General features: G+C 32.3%; 1 protein-coding gene and 1 long non-coding RNA gene across 2 annotated transcripts; one reads left to right on the forward strand and one right to left on the reverse strand.

Annotated features, from left to right (window-relative positions):
* Nucleotides 1–11189: 11189 nt before the first annotated feature.
* Nucleotides 11190–16271, reverse strand: LOC112784936 (probable peroxygenase 4). Its single transcript, XM_025828304.3, has 6 exons — nt 15895–16271; nt 14100–14210; nt 13674–13759; nt 13288–13382; nt 12481–12606; nt 11190–11569 (listed from the first exon to the last, which is right to left on the reverse strand). The coding sequence occupies exons 1-6, from the start codon at nt 15944–15946 to the stop codon at nt 11419–11421; spliced, it is 621 nt and encodes a 206-aa protein (XP_025684089.1). The 5' UTR covers nt 15947–16271; the 3' UTR covers nt 11190–11418.
* A 2473-nt stretch (nt 16272–18744) lies between these two features.
* Nucleotides 18745–23022, forward strand: LOC114926161 (uncharacterized). The gene is made up of 3 exons (XR_011878722.1): nt 18745–19017; nt 19170–19403; nt 22473–23022. It is a non-coding gene; the product is annotated as an uncharacterized lncRNA (long non-coding RNA).
* The last annotated feature ends 1818 nt before the right edge of the window (nt 23023–24840 follow it).

Consider the following 24840-nt stretch of genomic DNA (forward strand, 5'->3'; position numbering starts at 1 on the left):
TAACCGAAACTCAAAAATAAATTGAATTTAATATTGCATTAAAAGCTTTGTCTCTTCTCTCTCTTATCTTTCGGTCATATCAATCAAACAGAGAAGAAGATAGAAGTCATTAGAAGAAAAAGAAGTTACAAGAAAAGCCTATGGAAGAAAGGTTATGAGGAAAGAAGATCTGAAGTAAGGCATGGCAAGATTTTTGCCATTGAAGGCAAGATTTGAAGAAGAGTTTCAAGATTTTTCATACCAAGAAAAGAAAGGATCCGCCTCTGTCAGAGAGGAAGATCTCAGTTGCAAAAGTTCACTTCCATTTTTGTTCATCAAAGAAAGAAGGTAGCCGCCGAGCTACACGTAGGAAGAAGCAAAAATGGAAAGCAAAGAGCTGTCCTGGGTCAGAAGATCATCAAGGTTTGAATCCTTTCTTAGAGCCAAAAACAAGATCAAGGGTTCAGATTGAAGGAGTTTGATGAAAAGGGTTGAGAGAGGTACATGCATGTTGATTTTTTGTTTTCTCTCTTCTCTTTGTCCGAACCGAAGCTATTTTTGGTTGGAGAAAAAGTTGCTTGGTTGCACTAGTTTCAACCTTGTAAGCTTCCCCTTCTATAATAAGGATGAACGGCCAATGGTTAAGATTACAGAGAGAAAGTGTAAAGCACAGAGTTCTTATAACTACCGAAGCTTCCTGAGTTCTTCTCCTTCAAAAATGTTCATTTTGTTTTCTTTTTTAGTATTGTCTGTCTGAGTCTCATGATAAAAGGCAAACATGGTGAGGTTTGTAAGAAAAAGCCAGTGAGAGGAAAAAGGCAATGATCAATATTAGGAAAAAAGCCATAGATATCTCAGAATTTCTTTGCACATCTGTATGTTGTGTTTCATGATCCTGTGGAATTTCCTTACAAGTTGGGATAGCACTTTGTGGTTAAAAGCTAGATTTTGAGTCCTAGTCAAATTCAGATTGGGTGTAGAATTTGGGTTTGTCCCTGATAGGATTGGGTAGATCTTAGGAAAAGAATTAGTGTTTGTAATCTTGTAAAAGATAGTGAAATTCTATCATTATTGTGATGGAGACTGGATGTAGGCTGCATTGCACTTAGCAGCTGAACCAGGATACTTTTTGGTGTGATTCTCTCTTCTCTGCTTCTTCTCTGTTTCTAGTTCGCAGGAGACAAAATGAAATTTGTCTCTCAACTTGTTACGAGACAAAACAAAAATGTCTCTTAACTTGTTATGAGACAAAAAATGAAAATATCTCTTGAATTTTCTTTAAAAGTCAGAAAGTAATATTCAGCAAAAATGGAGGCTAAGATTCAACCCCTTCTCTTAGCCACTGATTACCATCAAATATAAATATTAAGTTAAGTGAATAAGTGAATTGACTATTTGATCCATCTAAATTGATTAGTTTTTATTTTTGTTTGTTCTAAAAGTTGGTTAGTTTGAAAATATTGCTATTAATTAAAACAAAAATAATGGCCCAACGACACACCCAGCCAACACAAAAAAAAATTATAAATTATCAAAAATGAATTTGTTGACTAGTTCAATATATATATATATATATATATATATATATATAAACAAAGCTGCTAGAAAGATCATGAATGTATCATTTAATTTAATTACTATGTGCACTATGGTCTCTATGGGCTAATTTAGGTAAACAATTTAAATAAGTTTATTTGAAAAAAAAGAGTTTAAAGTATAAGGACTTTTATTAATAGCAGCTTATAAATAAGTTATTTTGTATTTGGATTTTTAGTTATAGAAGTACTTATTTTAAAGTTGTAGCGTTTGAATTAATAACTCAAAATACAAGTAGGTTGGTCAAAATGGTGGAGTGCATCTGGTTTTATATGCGACAAAAAAGTGCCTTTAAAACTTAAAGGTAAATTCTATCGCACCGCTATAAGACCGGCTATACTTTATGGTACAGAGTGTTGGGTGGCTAAAGGGGAGCACGAACATAAGTTGAGTGTGGCAGAGATGAAGATGTTGAGATGGATGAGTGGTCATACGCGATTGGATAAAATAAGGAATGAAGATATAAGGGAGAGAGTTAGAGTACACCCATAGTGGAAAAGATGGTTGAATCGCGTCTCAAGTGGTTTGGACATGTGAGAAGAAGACCGATAGAACATCTAGTCAGAAGGGTGGATGAGATGGAAGATGGACAAATGGCGAAAGGCAGAGGAAGACCTAAGAAGACCATCCATGAGGTGGTCAAACGAGATCTACATGTAAACGGTCTCTTTGTAGACATGATACATGACAGAGCATAATGGCGTCGTTTGATTCATGTAGCCGACCCCACTTAGTGGGATAAGGCTTTGTTGTTGTTGGTTTGTTTGTTTGAATAAATAACTCAAAATACAATTTTTTTCCACAAAAAATGGATATTAAAACAACGATGATAACAAATACTTTTTAATATTGAATGTTGATTTTCTATAACCTAATTATTAAGATTACAATTGTTTAGGCAATTAATTCTTTATTTGCTCTCTTATTAGTTCCATTTTTTTTTAGGTAGAAACTGGTTCTTCTACTTCATCTTCACCCATAACGGTGTTCTTGTATGTGGTAAATAGTAATAAAATTTTAATTCACAATAATGTTGATGGCAATGCCAAAGAAATTATTGTGTAATTAGTGTTTGATGTTTTATTGTGTATGATATGGTAGATAAAATAAAATATAAATGTGAAATGTGTGTCCATGTATATTTTGTTGCTGTTTTTTATTTTTTTTTTACTTTTATTAGAATTTTCTCCTCTTTTATTGAGGTCAAGAACTTGCTATAACTAACTATAAAAATAATAGCAACTATATAAAAATAAAATCACATGGGAAAAAATAAATTAAAACTGAGATTTTATACCACGCACAATATTAAATACAAATTTAATAAAAAAATAGAGTGGTAAAATGATAAAAAAAAAAAAAACTGGAAGAAATAGATACACTAGGTGGTTCAGATGAAACATTGTTTTAAAATGATGGTGGAGAGTCAATATTTTCAGCAGATAAATTATTACGCGAAAATAATGATGGAAGGGCAATGCTTCTAGCAGATGGAACTTTAGGTGAAAATGGTGGTGGGGCCAGTATTTCCAGTATTTTTTTACAAAGCCAATAATAAAAGTAGATTTTTTTTACAGAAATGATAGAATGACTTATCGAGGAGGAAAAATCATATATTTTTACTTCTTCAAAAAGTTATGAATTAACTTTTCAGAAAGTTAAAAGTTCTTTTTAAAATAGTACCAAACACACGTATTATAACTTTTAATAATTCAAAAGTTAGAAAAAATAGCTTCTGCTACTTTTCAAACGGACTCTATATAGGATTGTGTTTTTGGGATACTCCTCCGAAAGAAAAAGTACTATTTTTTATAGATGATAAAAAAGGAACATTTCTGCTCCGAGTAATTAATTTGTAATTTCTTTTCGGACCTTTTGTTTCCTCCTACACCAAAAAAATATATATTATTATGATTATTGTTAATTTTATTATGGTTACTATGTAGTATATTCTCGTTGTTTAGGATTTATTATTATTATTATTATGGTTGAAGGTTTCAATTTGATGTGTGATGAGATATTTTGGAGGAAAAATAAATTTCTCCCAAAATACCCAAAACTAACCGGCAAGTGCACCGGGTCGTATCAAGTAATAAAAACTCACGGGAGTGAGGTCGATCCCACAGGGATTGAAGGATTGAGCAATTTTAGTTTAGTGGTTGATTTAGTCAAGCGAATCAAGATTTGGTAGATGGTTTTGTGACTTGCAGAATTAAATTGCATTGAAGTAAAGAGAACAAGAAATAAATTGCTGAAACGTAAAGAACAAGAAATTAAATGGCGGAAGCTTAGAGTGCAAGAAATGTAAATTGCGGAATCTTAAAGCGCAAGGAATGTAAATTGCTTGAAATGTAAAGGGGATTGGGATGTGGATTTGCAGAAATTAAACAAGGAAAAATTAAATTGCATCAAACAGAAGAGGGAAAGGGAATTGGGATTGAACTGGATATGAAGCAGAAAAGTAAATGAACATAGAAAGCAGTAAACAGAGAAGTGAAATGGGAAATTCAGATCTCAGGACCTAGAGACTAGAAAACCAAGTCTATATCTCAATGCCTTCCTAGATCCAACAAGAACAATTGCAAGGAAATTGTAAATTGCTAAGAAAATAGATGAAGAACAATTAACTGGAAATGAAATTCAATTAGCAGTAAAGAAACAGAGATCCAAGATTGAGATTGAAACAGAATTTCTTCAATTCTCCAATCCAAGATCCAAGACAAGTGTAATTGAAATTGAAAGCAATGAAAACAAAGAAATTAAAGTTCACTCAAAAGCTCTCCGAAAACTATTATGAAAATTCCAAAAGGAAAGCTCCCTGAAGAACTTGAATTCTATCCTATTTATACACTTTCAAAAATGATCTTCAAGCCTTGAGTTGGGCCTTTGCTCTTGGTGGAATTGGGTTGAAAGAGGCCTTGGTTGATTGCTCTTGAAGTTTGAAGAAGAACCAAAGTGAACCAATTGAACCGGGTTTGAGGTTAGCAAAAGTTGGACCAAAAGTTGGAGCTAAAGTTAGGGGTCTAACTTTGGCTCCAACTTTTCATAGCAGCCAGCACAATTTGCTGGTATGAACGTTGGTGCCAATGTTAGGGGTCTAACTTTGACCCTAACGTTGGCCTTGCCTTGTGTGCTAGTGGCGCTAACGTTAGCCTCCAAGTTAGGGGTCTAACGTTGGCGCAAACTTTTGCTCCTCTCCCTTGTAATTCATGTGCCAACGTTAGCCTCCAAGTTAGGGGTCTAACGTTGGCGCAAACGTTGGTGCCCAGGGGAGAAATTCATGTGCCAACGTTAGCCTCAAAGTTAGGGGGCTAACGTTGGCGCAAACTTTTGGTGCCCAGGGGAGAAATTCATGTGCCAACGTTAGCCTCAAAGTTAGGGGGCTAACGTTGGCGCAAACTTTTGGAGCCCAGGGGAGAATTTTCAAGTTCCAACGTTAGCCTCCAAGTTAGGGGGCTAACGTTGGGGCTAACTTTTCAACCAAAAGTTTGTGCAAAAGTTTGATGCTAACTTTAGGTCCAGCTTCTTGCTTCCTGGTTCAATTTCACTTATTCCATTGTCCTCTCTTCACTCCTAGCCATTCCTTCTTGCTTCAACCTTTCTCCAAGCTTTCTTCACCTATCATTAATCAACCAAACTCATCAAAGCTATGCTCAAAATCATGAGATATTCATTCTTTCATAATATGCAACAAATATAGCATAAAACCTCATGAAATGGCATGAATTCATACATGGTTGGTTCAATCAAGGGAAACATGAAAATCTACTCAATTAGCTTGCTTGTAGCTCAAGAAAGTGCATACTTCTAATGAAAACAAAAGAAAAAGACTAGTTAAAATAGGCTAGGATGACTTGTCATCAATGTGTTATGTTATTTTTCTCTTAGCAAGTTAATTAGGAAAACATAATTATTAATTGCATTTTTTTTACAACCGATATATTTTTTTAATAAAAAAATACGTTTACTAATGAATTATAGTTCAAATAATATAATGTTTAGAGGTCGTAAATTTGAGTATGTTTCTAATTTAAAAAAAAAAACAAAAACAATACTCACCAAGCACATAGTCACAACAAAAAAAAATACTCACCAAGCTGATAACTGAAACTATAAAAAGACCAACATCTTGGGAAGAATAAACTATAAAAAATTCAAAATAGCCTCCAACTTGCAGGTTGTGTGGGGGAATCTGGACCTGAACGCGAGCTCGTTGAGGAAGTAGGTTGTTTGAGTCGTTGGTGGGTCAGTGGGTGGAGCCACCTGCAAAGACACTCAAATATTAAAGTCAGTATCCATATAATTGGGTGGGCTTTTTTTTTAGGTCCGGCCGCTTGAAAGTTTCTACTAACTGTCCAGATCTTTTCAATAAAATATGAGGTAGCATGTGAATTTCTTCTGAATGCGGGTCGAATACCCGACAGATCGATGGTCTATAAGTGGACCCATAATCCTTGTTGTGTTGAGTCGAAATATTTTAAAAAAAAAAATTTAGAGACAAAATTTTAGTCCGATTTTTTTACATACTTTTTAAATAACTATTCAAATATTTTTGACAAAATTTTAGATCATATGTATAAATAATTTACTAATACAAAATTTAGAGTTTTTTTATCAGTATCTTCAAAAAATAGAGTAGATTTTAATAGTTTACTCTTTTAAAAAAAATCAAATAACTAGTCATTAAAACTTAAGTTCTTAACACCATTGCTAAACATAAATAGAAAAAAATAAATTCTTTGAGGTGTAGTAATGTCTCACACATGTATTTTTATTCATGTGAAGTACATCAGTCGAAGCAATATCTGTCTATTTATGTATAAATGTTTTTGTCATTTACACCAGAGAGTTTTTCTAATTTTTTATTTTTGGAAATCATTTAAAATGATAAAGTTTAAGTCTGAATTACAATCAATCATCTTCAGTTGTGCTAATTTACATATATATGCCACCAAGGTTCGAAAAACCGGACCGATCATCAAACCGCTGTAGTTACTGGTTTATTGGTCCAATCGGTCTAACCGGTGGTTTAACCGAAAAAACTATTTTAAAATAAAATAATAAATAAATTATAAATAAACATGCTAAAATATAATTATAGTATAACATAAATATTAAAATAGTTTTCAAATTTAAAAAACTACATTAAATGTCATCAATCAAATTCATATAATCTTATTAATATGTTGATGGTGGTGGTGTCTTCTGAGGCATCAATGTCTCCTCATCCAGCCCCTCCAATTTCTTCAGCTAAAGCCAGCAATTAGAAAACAAAGCCAGCAATTACAAAACACTAAACCTTCACCCAGCAATTACAAACAAAGCTAGCAAAACCAACACAACCACAACTACAAATCAAAGCAAAACCAGCAACTACAACACAATGAAAACAGAGTAGCATTCAACAACAACCATTACAAAACAGCAGCATAACAACAACCGCACCTTAACAAGTCACTAATCAGAAATTCCAAATTTAATTAGCAATCCTATTCTTGTTTCGTGCATTTAATTACTCATAAACAAAACTCAACTCCACCTGAATTGTTAATTTAACCTTGGTCTTAGGGAATCATAAATAGGAATACATTACATTGCTCTTTCTCCTAAAATTCAAGCAACAACACATGATTTCACAGTTTAAAACCTTATTCACTGGCTTCTCTTCTGATGCTGTGACTGGGAAGCAACAAATTCAGCAACAAGCAACAAATTTAACAAATCCTAATAAAGTCCCGATTTAGCAAAAAGGCAAATTTATTGATTACCAATTCAGCAACATGCAGAAATACAAGAGAAGGGAAATCTGGAAAAGAGAGAACACCAAACCAAAACATTAACCAATAATCACAAAACACTAAACTTTCACCCAGCAATTACAAACAAAGCCAGCAATTGAGCAACAAACAGAAATTGAGCTACAAACAGAAATTGAGCAACAAATAGAAATCTGCAAACCAGCCAGTTAATTTTCAGATTATTTATTTCTCATGCTAACCAACAAATAGAAATTGTGCAACAAAGAGGAATTAAGCTGCAAAATAGAGCAGAAATTGAGCAGAGGACCAAACACAAATTGACCAAACACAACCACTTACTTTTCAGATTATTAATTTCTTATGCTAATTACTAACCAAAAAACAGTCAAACAGAAATTGAGCAGAGGAACGAAGAAGGAAGAAGATGAGCACTGAAATCAGAAAATGCACAGAGCAAGTTCACAGAAATTGAACAGTTCACAAATGAAGTTCACAGAAAATTAAGCCGAGGTCTAAGTTCAGTTCACATTGAGGACAAAGAGAAAGAGAACATAAGCAGAGGTCTAAGTTCATTTCAGTTCACAGAAAATTAAGCCGAGGTCTAAGTTCACAGAAATTTAACAGTTCACATCGATGGAAGAATATGAGCAGAGGCGAAGGACAAAGAGAAATGAGCAGAGGACGAGTCACTCACCTGGGGTCGATGGAGGGCTACCAGTGTTGACTGTTGAGGACCGCCGATGAGAGGCTACTGCGTGCTGGTGTTGAGACTTGAGAAGATGAAGACTATGGAGATTAAGGGCTACTGGGCAGGAACCAGGCGACGATGGAGATTGGAGGGTTGCTGGAGCTGAGGATGGCGACACCACGGGGGCGAAGGATGGCGACAGGGGGCTATGGTTCAGGCAGCGCGGCTAGGGTTCTCCTTCTCCATTGGAGATGGTTCAGATGATGATTGATGAATGAATGGGGTCGGGGCTCGGGGGAAGAAAGGGGGAGGGAGGGGGTGGCCGGGTGGGGTGCTCCACGGGCGGGTCGGGTCGGGTTTATTTTTTTTATTTTTTTTAACACGTAAAACGACGTCGTTTAGCGTAACCGGCCGGTTTTTGACCAGTTTGCCGGTTTTTGAGCGGTTCTTTTTTCTGTGGTTTTCAGATAAGGACCGGACCGTTTGCAGTGCCGGTTCGCGATTAAACCGATCGAACCGGCCGGTCCGATCCGATTTTCAGAACCTTGCTAATAACATCTGATTGCATTAATTGATTTGGTTATTTTTTTCATAGGAAGTTTGGAACCGTTTGTTTTTCTCCCGTACCCCCATATTATTCTTCCATAATTAGATAGATAAGCACGTTAAGATCAATTAATTAATTTCAGAATGAAGAAATAACTTCCTTAATTTCAAAATTCCTTTATTAGCTAAACACAGAGTGCTTCTTGGCTTCTTGCCTTTCCTCCTTAGCTATGCAGGGGAAGGATATAATTAAGGAGAATGCTATGTAAAAACGTGTAAAACGTCTTTTTATAAAAACACTTATGTGTAACATTATTATTATTAGACGTATTAATAAATCGGTTATTTTTAAATTTCTTAACAAACTAAAATAAAATCGATTTTTTTATAATAATAATAATAATAAACCCAATTATTTTTGAAACAAAGAAAGCTCAACACAATAAAGTGGAGCAACGGATAAACAGTTAAATTAAGCAACTAGAAAAAGAAACCAAACACGAAGGTGATCAATCCCCTGTCATCTCCGGCATAGCCATCAACAACCAAAAGGATCAATACCAGCCCACTCCTTGTAGCTCAGAAACGTTCTACTTTGAATGACCTCAACACCTGCTTCTCTATTGTTGAAGATTCTGTCATTGCGTTCCAACCAGATGTTCCAAATCACTGCAAAGAAACCAATCAGCCACCTCTTCTTCTCTTCTTTTCTATTAAGCATGTTAGTCCAACTCTCAAATAGACCTTTAATGGTTCCTGGGACTGCCCAATCTCTACGAAAGCCCCTCAACCACGCGCACCACACCTGCCAAGTAAACTCACAAAACAGAAACAGATGATGAACAGACTCCATCTCTTTTTTACACAGGACACAAATATTGTCACTCTGCTGGATGACGCCCAATCTACTCAACCTCTCTTTAGTATTTACCCAACCAACTAGAACAAACCAACCAAAAAGCTCTATTCTTGGCGGTACCAACCCTTTCCAAATAACACTTGTGAAGCTATAGCTCGTAATCTCTTGTGAAAGAGTCTCCGATTGCAGCACCTGCATCAAAGAGTTAGTAGAAAAAATACCTTTATTATCAAATTTCCACACAAGATTATCCTGTCTACCAGTTGATAGCTTCACTGGCCTTAACCTCTCATGAAGTTGATGAACAAGTTCCAACTCCCATTGAAATAACTCTCTCCGCCACTGAAAATTCCAAATCCACTCTAACCCATCCCAAAACCCACAATCTCCTATCACAGATCCTTGTTGGTTTGAAACAGAGAAAAGCCTTGGAAAACTCGCTTTCAAAGGACCACCTTAAACCCAATTGTCTTCCCAAAACATAGTTTTCCTACCATTCCCTACTTCCATCGCCATCCCACTAATAATTTTATCTTTCACCTGTTGTTCTTTTATATTCAACTGACAGATGTCTTTCCACGGGCCACCTTTTACTAGTACAGGCTGATCTGATAGTCGTACATTAGGATTCAAATTGTTACAAGAACAAACAATCTTCTTCCACAATGGACATTCCTCTTTTGAAAATCGCCACCACCACTTAAACAAGAGCACTGTGTTCCTAAGCATTGCATCCCCGACCCCTAAACCCCCTGCCTTTTTTGGTGCCTGAACCACTTCCCACTTCACCAGAGGTATACCAAAGTTTCCATCCTCCTTGCCCCACATGAACCTCCTCTGTAATGCAATCAACTTGTTAGCGACCGCCTTCGGCATCTTGTATAGGCTAAGGTAATAGATTGGTAAGCTGTTCAACACCGATTTGATGAGAACTAACTTTCCAGCTTTGTTTAGAATCTTCGCTTTCCATAAGTTGAGCTTCTCTTCCACTTTATCAATGATAGGTTTTCACGTCTTCACCAATCGCGGGTTGGCCCCTAAAGAGATCCCAAGATACCTAACAGGTAAGACAGCTTGCTTGCACCACCCAATTATTATTAGATTTGATCGAACCAACTAATTTACATAACCCATTTAGATCATTTTTTTTTTGTTTTTTTTTAACAAACATCAGGGATATATTTGTCTTTTTATAAAACAATTTAAACATGATTCGAGTTTAGATTGTGTAGATCGTCGAATCAAATCGGGTCTAATAATTATAGTGCGGATAATTAGATTTATTATTATTGTTATAATAAACCGAATTTGTTCTAGTTTATTAAAAAATAAATTATTAACCAGTTTAATAAAGATGTCTAATAATATAATGATACATGTAATATCTTTAAAAAATATATATTTTTAGTATCTTTATCAAAGTGATCTCCTACCATTAATAATAAAAAAATACCATGCCACCATATAACTTAATATGCTTTTTATTTTCATTCTTTTTTTTTTCTTTTGTTATTTCCATTTAAAGGTTTATCCCTTAACTATGCCTATTTTTTATATGAGAAACAATAAAGTAAACACAAATAATTAGTATGGATTCAGCTATTCATATAGGATTTGAATCCTCTAAATTTTGAATTTCACTTTAGAAAATAAAGTTTGATCTTTTACCATTTATTTCATAGATAGGACCAAGAGAAAATATGAGAGAGAAACCATTCAAAGGTGAGAAATCAAACTTTACTCTCTAAAATAAAATTTAAAATTTAAAAAATCTAAATCCATTCATATAATATATCAGCTTGATAGTAATATATAAAATCAAACTCGAATCTACGAATAAAAAAAATACAGATTTCATCCATCCAAAGGAAATAAAATAAAATTCATAACCACTAGATGATAAATTTAATGTGCTATAAGAAATTAAAGCACTCTTAAAATTCACAAGGAATCATACATGCAAGGGTCAACTATGTCTATCTATATATATTTTATTTACTCTTTTTCTTTTCTGAGTGTTCCTTTTCCATTCTTTCAAACAAACTCCCATCATAAACAGCTCGAACAATATCTTTATGCAGTAAACCATCCTCATCTTTGCAAAGAACGTACAGGATTTTCCACTCTGTGTAACTAGCAAGCCTGATAAGCATCAAATGGTAGCATATTAATTAAGATTCGCTAAATATAAAATTGACATTGATATAGGGACAAGCATATTAATATTAAATATTCCCCACGTGCGTTTGGTTGAAACTTTAATTTTTAGTTCTCAAAATTTTAAAACGTTTTCAGTTTACTTTTAACATTTTTTAAGGATGTTCATTTTATCCCTTCATTATTGAATTACTTTTTCTTAACCCATACACACACCACCATTGTAGCTGCCCACATGGTGGTGGTCTAGACGCCTAGTGGATAAATGGACGAGATAGCCAGATAGGCAAGTTTGAAAGAAAAAAACAACTATTATTAGATTCAATAATGTTAATATACACTAAAAATAAGTTATTAAATTAGTCACTAATATAAAATATAAATTAAAATATAAAATACACATTAAAATAAATTAAATAACATATATATTTATAGATAAATTTATAATAATTAATTTGATTATTAATTTTGGATGTGTATGTAATATTTTTGTATTAAATTATAATAACTTTAACCGAGAATCAGAGAAGTACAATTAAAACTTTATAAAGCAAAAAAGTCACCAAAAAAAAAAAACTTTATAAAAACACTATAACAAAATTGGATCTTTTTTTTTGGTGACTAACAAAATTGGATCTTTGATGGGATGTTAAGTACACTTAGTGCCATGTTCTCTCCATATTAAAAAACATCTGAACACCTACCTAAGATGTGTGATAATCTTTGAAATACCTAATTTAATCTTGGTGAAAAAAGAATTCAGGCACTAGAGTGGAAGTCATAATAAAATTTAATTTTAGAAAAGCATAAGAGTCTGAATGCTTTTAAAATATTTTGTCTTAAACTCAATAATTTTGCATCGGTGGTGAGTATGATGATGAAGATAGGTGACTTACCATCCTTTATGATCCTTAGGAACTCTGTTTGCCTTTAGCATCCCCATCAGTTCATCAGATGTTAAAGCATTTGGGTGCTTCCGGGCATGCTTTGTGAAAATTTCTTCGAATTTTGAAGGAACAAACCTAAATGCATATACAAGCTAGTAGAGTAAGAAAATAAAATTGTGTTTACATTTTGTTCTAAAATTATTCATGTACCTGGAAATTCTAAGATTTTTTTTCTTATTAAGAAAAATAAAAAATAGGCAAAAAAACATCACATAAAATCAGCTTATTAAATTATGGTTGTTATACCTGGAGACTAAAAACACACACTGGAAGTATTAAATTAAGGTTTAGTTTGGTAAAATTTTTTAAAGAGATACTTGTACTTTTTAAAAGTTCAAACTCTTCATTTTGTGTTTAATAAATAAAAAAGACCATGTATTTATACTTGTAGCTTTTAAAAGATCGGATACTTTTGAAAGCACTTAAAATAGAGCTTTTTAGAGTTGGTTGTGGTTTTCAAAATTTAAAAGTCTAATATAATCTCATATGTTAACTAATTTTTAAATTTAATACTTACATTTATATTTATTATAGTATTTTTAAATTTTAAAAATTATTTTATCAAATACAATTGTTATTGCTGGTGTTTATTAAAAATTATTTTTAATTTAATTTATCAAACATAAATGCTATAACTTTTAAAAAATTATCTTTTAAAAATTAATTTTTATAAACTACTTTTAAAAAATAAAAATTTTACCAGCCTAATTAAATCAATAGTAAAATCTCAAACAATTTGTTAGGTGAAAAAGCTACCTTCCTTCGGAATCATAAACACCAGAGTCACTACCATGTTTTGCTTTTTGGATATTTTTAACTTCTATTGGTAGCCAAATAGAAAGAGCCTTGCCCTACACAGCATCATAAGAATTGTCGTTAACCAGATGAATCATGTTATGATGTTAGTACAAAAAAGTACATATTTCTAACAATCATTAATTAAAAAAAAGATGTATACAATTTATTTATTTGTAATTTTCAATCCAAATATTTTTATTTGTATAAAAAATTGGTTATTTATATATTATTTTATTTACACCCAAAAAATTAACTATATATATATACATATATATATAATTTTAGTATGTGTGTAATATTTTTATTTTCCATAAAAAAGAAAGTGATGGAAAGAAATCAGTTACCGGGCGAGTTTTTCGACTAAGGCCAAGATTGATAAAAATAGCACTAAAAGCAGACAATAAAATCCCACAACCGATTGCACGAAATCCTGCAAAAATAAAAGTATCCAATAATAAATGACAAATATTTTTGAAACTAATCAAATAAATAAAGTTCAGTTTCTGACTTTCAACACTAGTTATTGTTATATTTATTTATTTCATTATTTATTATTTTAAAATCATTTTTTAATTATCATGATTGACTAAGCTACCCAGCTAAAGATATATAATTATATTATATTAACATAAAATAATAATCATCCATTAGCTGTTATATAGAAATTTATATTTGGTAGACAACAAAGAAAAAAGAAAGAAATTTATATTTGGTATATTAACAAAAAAGTTTATTATTATTTTAGTAGAAAATTAGATAATTGTATCAACCTTGGTAAGTCTCCCATGGGTAAATGATGCCGTCGTGGTTCCTGTCAAAGAATGCAACATGCTTTTGCAGAACATTTTCATCATGTGCTTTTGCCGTCTCTTTTACTTTCCCTGTGAGACAGAGAAAGCATCATAACAAACGAATTAGATGAAACAGAAAACAAGTTTATATTCTTATAAACTGAGAACCACACGAAAAGAGTTGACAGAAGGATGACGATTGAATGGTAACATGTTATCGGCGTTTCTACGAATTGAATCAATAATCTTAAGATTACACATAAACAATTTAGCTGTTGCTCCAAAACTTCCCTTTTATATATGTATATATGAACACCTAATTTAGTCAACTTTTCGACAAATATAAACTGGAATGTACATAAAATAATTTATTATGTATCAGACTAGAAACCGTTTAAGTTCACTTTACTCGTATGAAAATCAGTGACTCTTGTGCTTCAAAGTTAAGTGTATATAACTTGTGTTCGTTACTCAAAAAGTTGTGAACTATTTCACACGTCTTGTGCAAATTTTGGACGGACTTGTGGAAATAATAGGAGAAAAGAATCCTGTACACGGCAGTAACAGAATTTGGTTTTGAAAGGCGATAAACAAACAAAATTGCTAGAATGAAAACCAACTTCAACATCCAAATCTAAAACAAGGGAGGACCTTGAAAACAACAGTTGCCTGCCACATCAACAGACAAGAGATAATCAAGGACCACATAAATAATTACCACGTGGCGTGTTCTTGGACATTATATTAGAGTCTCTATCAACGTGGGGAGTGCGAGCCGGAAACGGTAAATAAAATAGTTTATTTATTAAAACATTTTATCAAATAAAAAATTTTATTAAAAATATAAAAATTTAAATTTTTAATATATTTATTTTATATTTAGTAAATAAAAATATTTAAATTTTTTATTAATAATAAATTCATTATGTCTTAAAAATATATATTAACCAAAAAATAAAAATTAATAAATATTGATTTAAATACAAAATAAATAAAAAAAGAAAAATATAGGGTACTAATATACTATATGTCAATTTATTACCAACAATAATTAATTATTATATTTTAAATACGAGTATAAAGAGACACATCTAAAAAATATATTTATAAAGACGCTTCCCTTAAATAATAAATACAGCCATAAAAAAGATTTTTTATTAGACACATTCACAAAGACACCTCCATTAAACACAGTTATAAATAAGAGTTGGCATGACAACCTAACAGGATTGATAAAAAAAATTAATAACTTTAACATTTGTTAAAGACAAAATTATATCAGAGGGATAAAATTGTAGAAAAAGAGACTAATGAATAATATTACAAAATTTTAAAATTATTTTAGTTATTTTAAATTATAAACTTTTAACTTTAAATTTCAAATTAGAAATTATAAAGAAATTAATTAATATAAATTAATTAAAAATTAATTAATACTATGATTATGTTATTCTTTGATAGAAGACCAACAAAGAAACCGACAAAAGCAAGAGGAACCGTACTTCATATTTCCCCCCTCGATTTAAGCTTTCACATCCTCACCCCTGTGTGTAAGAGTTAGAAATCTGATTAACCGGCTATGGCCTGGTTGAACTCATAGCTTCTAAAAGAATTAGAAAGTTTCATAATTAAAAATCCACATAAAACTACGGTTAAAAAATCAAATACTTATCACGTTAACTAACTTCATTACCATTAAACCAAAATAGTTTTAACCTGAACAATTTTGAAAACAGAATATTACAAGCAATAATACAGTATACAGATTAAATACCCTCTTGGCTATTCTTGTTGCTGAGTTGTGCTGAAGGAAAGGAGGTAGCCATGATTGTTTGTTTGATGGATGAGGTAGCGGAGCAGTGAATGATGATGATGATAAGGCAAGAGAATTGAAGGAATGGAAGAGAAGCAAAGTGTGGCGATGGATGGAAGAAGTGCTTTACTTAAGGGTTATGGATCGGATTCCTTATGATTAAAGGTGAAGTAGTAGTATGTAGTAATACTATTCTGCGGTAGGCGATTCGTGACGTAATATATCTGCTTTAATTTGTTAATTGACGAAACTTTAAAGTTTTGTGATGAATGACTTCAAGATTCGTACGGTTCGTGCTTTCATGGTGTGAAACGTGAACGCATGTGTACAAGCAATTTAAGTATTTAACACACATTTTTATTTTTAATATTGGGTTAATAATTGTGTTTTTTTTTTTTTAAATTGTGATCTACTAGTCACAAAAAAAATATTGTGATCTACTGTGATTTTTTTTAAGATGTGGGATGATTTAACACAAAATGGATCGTCGATTTTTGTACTCGGACTGTTCGATTTATATTTAAAAAATTAAAAAAATTTGGAGTACACAAATCGGACCGTCCGATTTGTGTACTCCAAATTTTTTTAATTTTTTAAACACAAATCAGAGAGTCTGATTTGTATACCTCTCATAGTTTTAAAAAACACAAAAAATTATCAGGTTAACGTATAACACTTCTCCTATTTCCATATCCAAATTTTTTAACCATTTAACTTATATTTGCGTTCATATATATTCGTATATATGGACTTCGCATATTTGAATTACAATTTATAAATAAGAATTTGCATAAAATTGATTTTGATAAAATGTAAATTTGTATTAATGTGATTTATGTTTGTTAATCTTTATATTAAAATGGATTATAGTAAAATAAATATTGTTGGATTATACCATTAAAATTATTTTTAAATAAAAAATTACTAAAAAAGACATCAATTTAAATAAAATTTTTTATATATATACAAAATTAAAACACTAACAAAAATAATATAAAAAATATTTATTATATAAATAAAATAAATACAATAAAAAATAAAAATATGAAAGAAAGTACTATAAATTTTATAACGTCTAATATAAATTTTCTTTATTTATGACTTTATTATTATTTATCATTAGTGTTTTATTTATTTGTCTTTTTTTATAGAATCATAATTCATATTATACAAATTTTTGATAATAAACGTAGTATATAATAATTACAATAATAAATTTTAAAAAGTCAGAATAAAAAATAAAAAATTAATATAAAATAAAAATAGACTATATCAAATAATAGAAAAAAATCATACAAATAGAAAATAATAAAAATTTCATAAAACCAACAACGTATATTATATGAACAAAAAAATACAAGAAAAGGTAAATAAAATTCATATGAATAAAATCAAACAAAAGAATAAAAATATTTCATATACAACATAAATACAATGCAATAAAGGATAAAAAAAAAAGAATTTATATGAACAAAAAATAATAAAATATCATAAAAGTTAATAAAATACTTGAAAAATAAGAGCACTAACAAAAAAAAGTCAACAACACTTATCATATGAATAATAGAAATATAATAAAAAAAATTATATGAAAAAAAGCCAAATAAAAATAAAAAAAGACTTCATAAAAATATACATATAAAGAATAGTATAGTAAACGATAAAAAAAACTCATATAAAAACATAACATGAGAAATCAGAATACTACATAAATAATATAAAAATATTTATCATATAAATAAAAAAATTATAATAAAAAATATAAAAATTAAAATACGAAAGAGATTACTAAAAATAATAAATAACATTAAAATATTCATTTTGCTAGTGATTGAAACAAATCTGAAAATGAAGACCTATGAAGAACTACAAACAACTATAATAGTTACTAGTATCTTTTTTATAGAAAAAAAAATAAAGGGTAGAATTGATAAAAAAGGAATAAATTTCTCACCTAAGTTTCAAATGGTAATCAGCCACCATGCAAAATCTACGAATTTTTGCTTCACTTGAACGTGCGTTCCGAGGTAGAATTATTTTTGGATAAGAGGAATAAAAGTTGCCAAACATAAAAATAAAATTTCTAATAGACTCAAACGCGCTTCTTTCTTCCCCCAATGTGTTTGCCAAACACATGGTTAATTAAATTAAATTATAAATAAGTAATGATCGAGAATCTTAATTTATCTTCTCAATATTTAAAATAATAAAAAGTTTAAATATATATTATTTTTTAAAAGTAGTATATTCAATATATCAATATGATCATCGTAATATTTTGATATTGATAAAAGTGCATCATGTTAGTGGCGTAATGACATGACTTAGCTTGATGACGTGGACTATTAGTGACGCATGTCATTCTATAGTTTGGCTATGTGTAATGGTATAATGATATGTTGAGCAATGGCAGGTGGCATGTTGATGTGGATGGTTGTGTAATATATCACAATGCTATTTGGCCACGTGTTAGTTTGCGTCACGTATCGCAACAATATTCGTGCACATGTCATCTACTATGTTATCTATGTAGATGTATCAAATTAGTCCCTGATTTTGCATTAAACGGCTCATTTTAGTCATTGAAATTGAATGTCGTGCATCAAATTAGTCCATTTACAAGTTTTTTTTCTCATTTTTTTAAAAATTCAAAATTTTCAATATCTTTGAATGCACTAATTTCAATTCTATTTTTTCACGTATCGTTTTTTTTTTCCAAAGGTATATCATTTCATTGTAAAGTAAAATAATAGAGATGAGAAACTATGTGCATCATACATTAAGAAAGGGTATTTTCCAATAAGCCACAATTGGCAACACAATGATAAAAAACGTAAAAGAAAGAAAGGGAACATAGCTAAACTATACTACGCCGGCGCCGAAAACACAAAGACCATGTTGTGCTCCTTGTGACGAGGCCGTGAACACCAAGCCTTTTAGTTATGGCGAAGTTGTTCGATAGGGAGGGAGGTGCTGGCGAAACTCTTCTTCGGATCTCAAGGCTCGAGCAAGAATTTTTTCAGGTGATCGCTTCTCCCAGTTGAAAACTACTTCATTTCTGGCAAGTCAAGACTGCCATAGGAGGTATGCCATTTGTACACTTCGAATCTAGTAGTTCTCCTCCTTTTTCAACTATTCTATTACTTGATTCCACCAATTTCATGCTTCTAAGCCTGTGTTTCTTTGAATGATGCTAGCAAAAGGGGGGACTGATTCCACGCTGCTACTGTTTCTAGGTATAGCACCACTGTTTGAATTAGGAATTCTGGTACTACCGAGCATCTGGGACAATTGGAGCTTATTTGGGAGAGTCTTCTATTTAATTTTTCCATCATTGAAATACCTTTATGTACAAATTTTCATACAAAGACCTTTACCTTTGGCTGTGCTTTCAGGTTCCAGATTGTCTTCCAAGTGTCTGCATGTTGGAAACGTAGGTGGAGCTGCTCTTCTGGTGAATAAAAAATTTGGTAGGCAATTTTGTATCCTGAGTTGTTGTGAATCCAGTATATCGAGTCTTCCTGTTGTTTGACAGGTAGCTGGCATATTGAATGGCATGTGCCATGGCTGAAGTTTTGATGAACTAGTTGTTGGTTCTACTCTCCATTTACTGTAATCCATGTTAGGTTCTCATCCCTGCACTCTTCATTAGAAATGTGAAAAAGGAGTTGGTCCCCAAACTATGGATCCTCCTAGATTCTAACACCACCCCACCTTGAGTAATGATATGCCATTTTATACTCTTCTCTAGTACTTTTCGACCTTCTAGTAAGCTCTGCCACGCTCAGGAGGTTCTGAATCCCGCCTTAGCTTCCATAAAGGGTGTGTTTTAAAGTATTCATACTTGAAAATCTTATAGAATAGTGAGTGAGATTTGCTAAGCAATCTCCATCCCTATTTTGCTAGCATGGCCAAATTAAAAGCTTTGAGGTCTTTAAATCCTAATCCTCCTTTTACTTTTTCTCTACTTACTATGTCCTAACTGATCCACTGCATCGTTTTTTCATTTTCTTTTTTACTCCGCTAAAATTGCATTATCATTCAATGTAGTTTATGCAAGAGAGAATTTGGTAACTTAAAGCAGCTGAGAGTGTATACTAGAATAGCTAAGCCCTTTACCTTGATCACCATTTCTCTGCCATTAGTAGAGAGAAAGGAACGCTTTCGATGGGATAATTTTTTTGCCACCTTATCTTTAATAAAGCCAAAGGTTTCTGTCTTAGATCTGCTAACTATTGAGGGTAGGCCAAGGTATTTGTCCTGAGCTCCCACGTTTGGAATGCCTAGGACCGTTGACAACTCTTCCCTTGTCTGCTGCATCGTGTTCTTGCTGAAGAAAACAACAAATTTTGTGAAGTTAATTACTTGTCCACTCATGTTGCCATACTGATGGAGTATTTGTAGTAAGCTAAGGTAATTCTGTTGGTTGGCTTTGCAAAAGAGGAGGGAGTCATCAACAAAGAGTATATGATTGATGGGCAGGCATCTTATATTCACTTTCACCCCCTGGAATAATCTATTCTATTCTCCTTTGTAGAGCAGGTAGAATAAACCTTCTGCACAGAAAGAGGAAAAGATATGGTGAGAAGGGATCTTCTTATCAGAGTTTGTAACACCCTAATATTCAAATCCTTATGATCGAGTCATAAGTCAATGATAATAAGGTGGTACGACTCTCAAGGTAGATTATAATACATAAACATATATATAAATTGAAAGGAAGTATTATACGAGAAGCCTGAAAAAGGAGAAAAATAAAATCGCGAAACAAAACACTCATGTTTCGATAGACAGAAGAGGAGGCGCACCCGGAAAAAGACATAATGACAACGTAGTAAAGGAGAATAAGATAAAGACAAGATATAAGTATATAACATAAGTAAATAGTCACTAGTCGCGACCTGCGAAGTTTAGGTCGGCTAGGGTATAGAATGAAATTAGTTTGACAACAATATTTCCTATCTCTCCCACAAATATACATCAAAGCCTATATAGGCAAGTTTTTCAAAACGATCATTACATACATATAAGTTGTTCAAGATAAAATCAGAGAGATTCTAAGCAAAATAAAATAGGAGTCCAATGATCTTCGCCATCTTTCAGATGAATTATAGTTCACTGCTGAGCTCCAGGACCTACATCTGAAAAATAAGAGATATATACCGAATGAGAACCCCTGACCCATGGGTTCCCAGTACGGTAAAAGTGCCAAATAAATACAATGCACTATAATAGGAATTCACTAAGTATCCTAAGCTTCCTTTCATCAAATATTCATCCTAGGTTCTCACTAATCCATAAATAGGCAATTGTCATAAGGGAATATTAAATCTAATTTATCTTTCTCATCTTTCCCAAGTTTCTAACTCTTAATATAACAGAACCATAATCATAAGCAGAATCATCACCAGCTAGTTTGTCTCAGTAATTTTATATCAATATCTCCTATATTCACCTGGAGCACGTGAAATCACTTCACTGTATCTACTCAAGGAGCTCAAATTATCTTATTCAATATTCATCATTGTTAATCAATCATCTCATCATTTCATTTCAACAAGGACAGCCCTCAGCGTCAACCAACACCAGAATGAGGGACCTCTCAATTGTACAAACACAAGCAATGCAGACAAGTAATACACAAGTGGATTCAAGTAAGGCAAATAGCACATAATCACATAGTATGGCATATTCAATTAGGCAAACCAAATACAAATAATCAAACCCAAACAAATCAAACATATGAAAATGATGTATGTCTGCCCTATGGCTGATGATATCATATGTCGGTTATATAGCCAACCCGACATGTCCTTGTAGCTAACCATTGGACAATCCTTGTGAGCGCGCATCCCCAAACTCAAAAATCATAATCATTCAATATATATATATATATATATATATATATATATATATATATATATATATATATAAGTGTCTGGCCATACTTACGACGCATGGTCAACAGAATCTCGGATCTCAACTTGGACTAAGTGGAGCCGACGACCCACTGCATCTACCCAAGAAAATCCGTAACTCAGATAATTACTCAAATTCTCATATTATTCTTGACTGGGAGCAAGTGGAGGCTAACCACACCCCAGTAGACTCAAACCAAACTCGGAGCAAGTGGATCATCGCCACTGCATCTATCCAGGCAAGTATATCACAATTAGGATCATATTCAATATCAATCTCATAATCATTATCATTCTCATTATCAATCTCATAATCATCATCATTCTCATTATCAATCTCATAATCATCATCATTTTCATTAACAATCTCATGATCATCGTCATTCTCATTAACAATCTCATGATCATCATCATTCTCATTAACAATCTCATAATTATCATCATTCTCACTTAACATCTTGTTCATTTCTCTTAATTTTACTAACTCATCTGATGCGTGAGCATCTTTCCTATATTTTTCTAGTGAATTTGTATTTAATTTGTTGAGTTTAATCAAGAATTAATTATCTTTTAGCCACAATGGATGCTACTTTGAGTCTTGTGCAATTCTGTTTATTTTAGGTAGCATTTGGTTGGATTTGATGGAGCTTCCGCAGAAAAAAGAGAAGAAGGCCATATAGAGCAGGAATGGCTTAGAGGATGGAGAGGAAGCTTACACAAATGGAATCAGCACAAGAATTAAAGGAGATTATAGCGAGGAACGACGCGTGCGTGTACCTGATGCGTGCGCGTGATTTGGAGCTTTCCATGGCGACGCGTGCGCGTACCTGACACGTACGCGTGACAAGCGCGAAGTGCAGAAAATGCTGATTCCTATTAATTCTGATTTAAACTTTAATTTTTATTTTAAAATAGGAAAATATATTATTTTAGTTTTATAAAATAGATTTTAAATTAATTAGGATTAGATATAAAAGGGAAAATAAACTTCCCTTGTAGGGGGATTCCAATAGTTAACTTTTCATTCCACCTCAACCCAATTTACAATCCTTATTTTCTCTCTGAACCATGAGCAACTAAACCTCCACTGTTAAGATTAGGAGCTTTGTCTATTGTATGGATTGATACTATTATTTTTCTATTTTAATTCATGTATTGATTTATATTTCAAGAATTATTTTCGTTCTTTATTTTATGAATTTGGGTGAAACGGAAGTATGACCCTCTTTCTAATTGAGTTCTTGTATAACTTGGAAAAGCTCTTTACTTGAACAACAGCTTGAAAACATATTCTCCTAAATTTCTAACTATCTGGACTTAACGGGATACGTGACATATAATCCTCTTATATTTGGGTAATTAGGATTTCTGTGGCATATAACTAGAATTGAACTTCACCCTCTAATTGGAATTAATTGACCAAGGAATTGACGATTGATGAATTTTAGAGGAGACTAGAAAGGTCTAAGGAATTAGGGTCTAGTCACATATAGTTTGCCATGAATTAAATCTTGCATGATTAGAATAAATTAATAAGAAAAGTCAATCCGGAAAATAGATAACTCTGAAGCCTTAACTGCTTTCTCCATATTTTATTCCCAACTTATTTATTTGCATGTCTTCTGTTTAATGCTTTTTGAACTCTCAAACACTATTTTCTGTTTGTCTAACTAAGTAAATCATTTAACCATTATTGCTTAGTCCATCAATCCTCGTGGGATCGACCCTCACTCTCCTGAGGTATTACTTGGTACGACCCGGTGCACTTGCCGGTTAGTTTGTGGGTTATAAATCACACACCAAGTTTTTAGCGCCGTTGCCGGAGATTGATAGTGATTAACAACTATCAGTTGTTTGATTGCTTAGATTAGGCATTTTTGTTTTAATTTTTTTTATTTTTGCTTAGTATTTTCGAAAAAAAATTTAAATAAATAAACAGTACTAATATTTTTCCTTAATTTCTAAAATTAAGTTTGGTGTCACCTAGTTAATTTCATTTTAATTTTCTCGTTTATTTTCTCTATTAATTTTCGAAAATTTTTGTCTAATTTCAGTTACCATTTTCGAAATTTTTCTGTTTTATTTATTTAGTATTTCTATTTTATTATTTTACATAGGTTACCTCACTGGGAGTTCTCTGCACTCTGACGTAGAGAATCTCATCTTTTCTTATTTTTTGTCTGTTTATGCACAGGAACAGAGACAAGGAACCTTTTTTAGACTTTGATCCTGAACCTGAAAAGACTTTCAGGCGGCGTTTGCAACAAGAAAGACTTAACAAGGCTGCAGAATCCACTATGGATCCTAATAATGCTGTTAATGCCAATGTGGCAAATCTGAATGGGGATGATCAACAAAGGAGAGTGATTGGCTCTTACTCTGCTCCTACTGCAGATATTTATGGAAAAAGCATTGTGGTGCCTCTTATAGCTGCGAACAATTTTGAGTTGAAGCCACAATTGGTCACCCTGGTGCAACAAAACTGCCAGTGTCATGGTCTTCCCCACGAAGACCCAAATCAATTTATTTCTAACTTTCTGCAGATTTGTGATACTGTGAAGACAAATGGAGTGAACCCAGAGGTGTACAAACACATGCTCTTCCCATTTTCTCTGAGGGATGGAGCAAAGCTATGGCTAGATTCCCAACCCAAGGAGAGTTTGGATACTTGGGACAAGGTTGTTACTGAGTTTCTTACTAAATTTTTCCCACCAAAGAAGCTGACTAAGCGGTGGAGGTTCAGACCTTCAAGCAGAAGGATGGTGAAACTCTTTATGAAGCTTGGGAGAGGTATAAGCTACTGACTAGGCAATGCCCTCCGGACATGTTCTCCAAATGGACCCAACTAGATATCTTTTATGAAGGTTTGGGTGAAATATCCAAGATGTGCTTAGATAATTCTGCAGGTGGTTTATTGCACAAGAAGAAGACACCGGAGGAGACTATTGAGCTTATTGAATTGGTTGCTAGCAACCAATATTTATACTCA

This window comes from Arachis hypogaea, chromosome 20 (genome assembly GCF_003086295.3).
Source record: "Arachis hypogaea cultivar Tifrunner chromosome 20, arahy.Tifrunner.gnm2.J5K5, whole genome shotgun sequence".
Taxonomy (NCBI): domain Eukaryota; kingdom Viridiplantae; phylum Streptophyta; class Magnoliopsida; order Fabales; family Fabaceae; genus Arachis; species Arachis hypogaea.

Excerpts from the sequence above, each read along its gene's own strand:
- LOC112784936 (XM_025828304.3), bottom strand. The coding sequence starts at position 15,946 with ATGGCTACCTCCTTTCCTTCAGCACAACTCAGCAACAAGAATAGCCAA. Across the intron at positions 13,383-13,673 it reads TTAGTCGAAAAACTCGCCCG|GGCAAGGCTCTTTCTATTTG; the intron begins GTAACTGATTTC and ends GATGCTGTGTAG. Across the intron at positions 12,607-13,287 it reads GTTTATGATTCCGAAGGAAG|GTTTGTTCCTTCAAAATTCG; the intron begins GTAGCTTTTTCA and ends ATATGCATTTAG.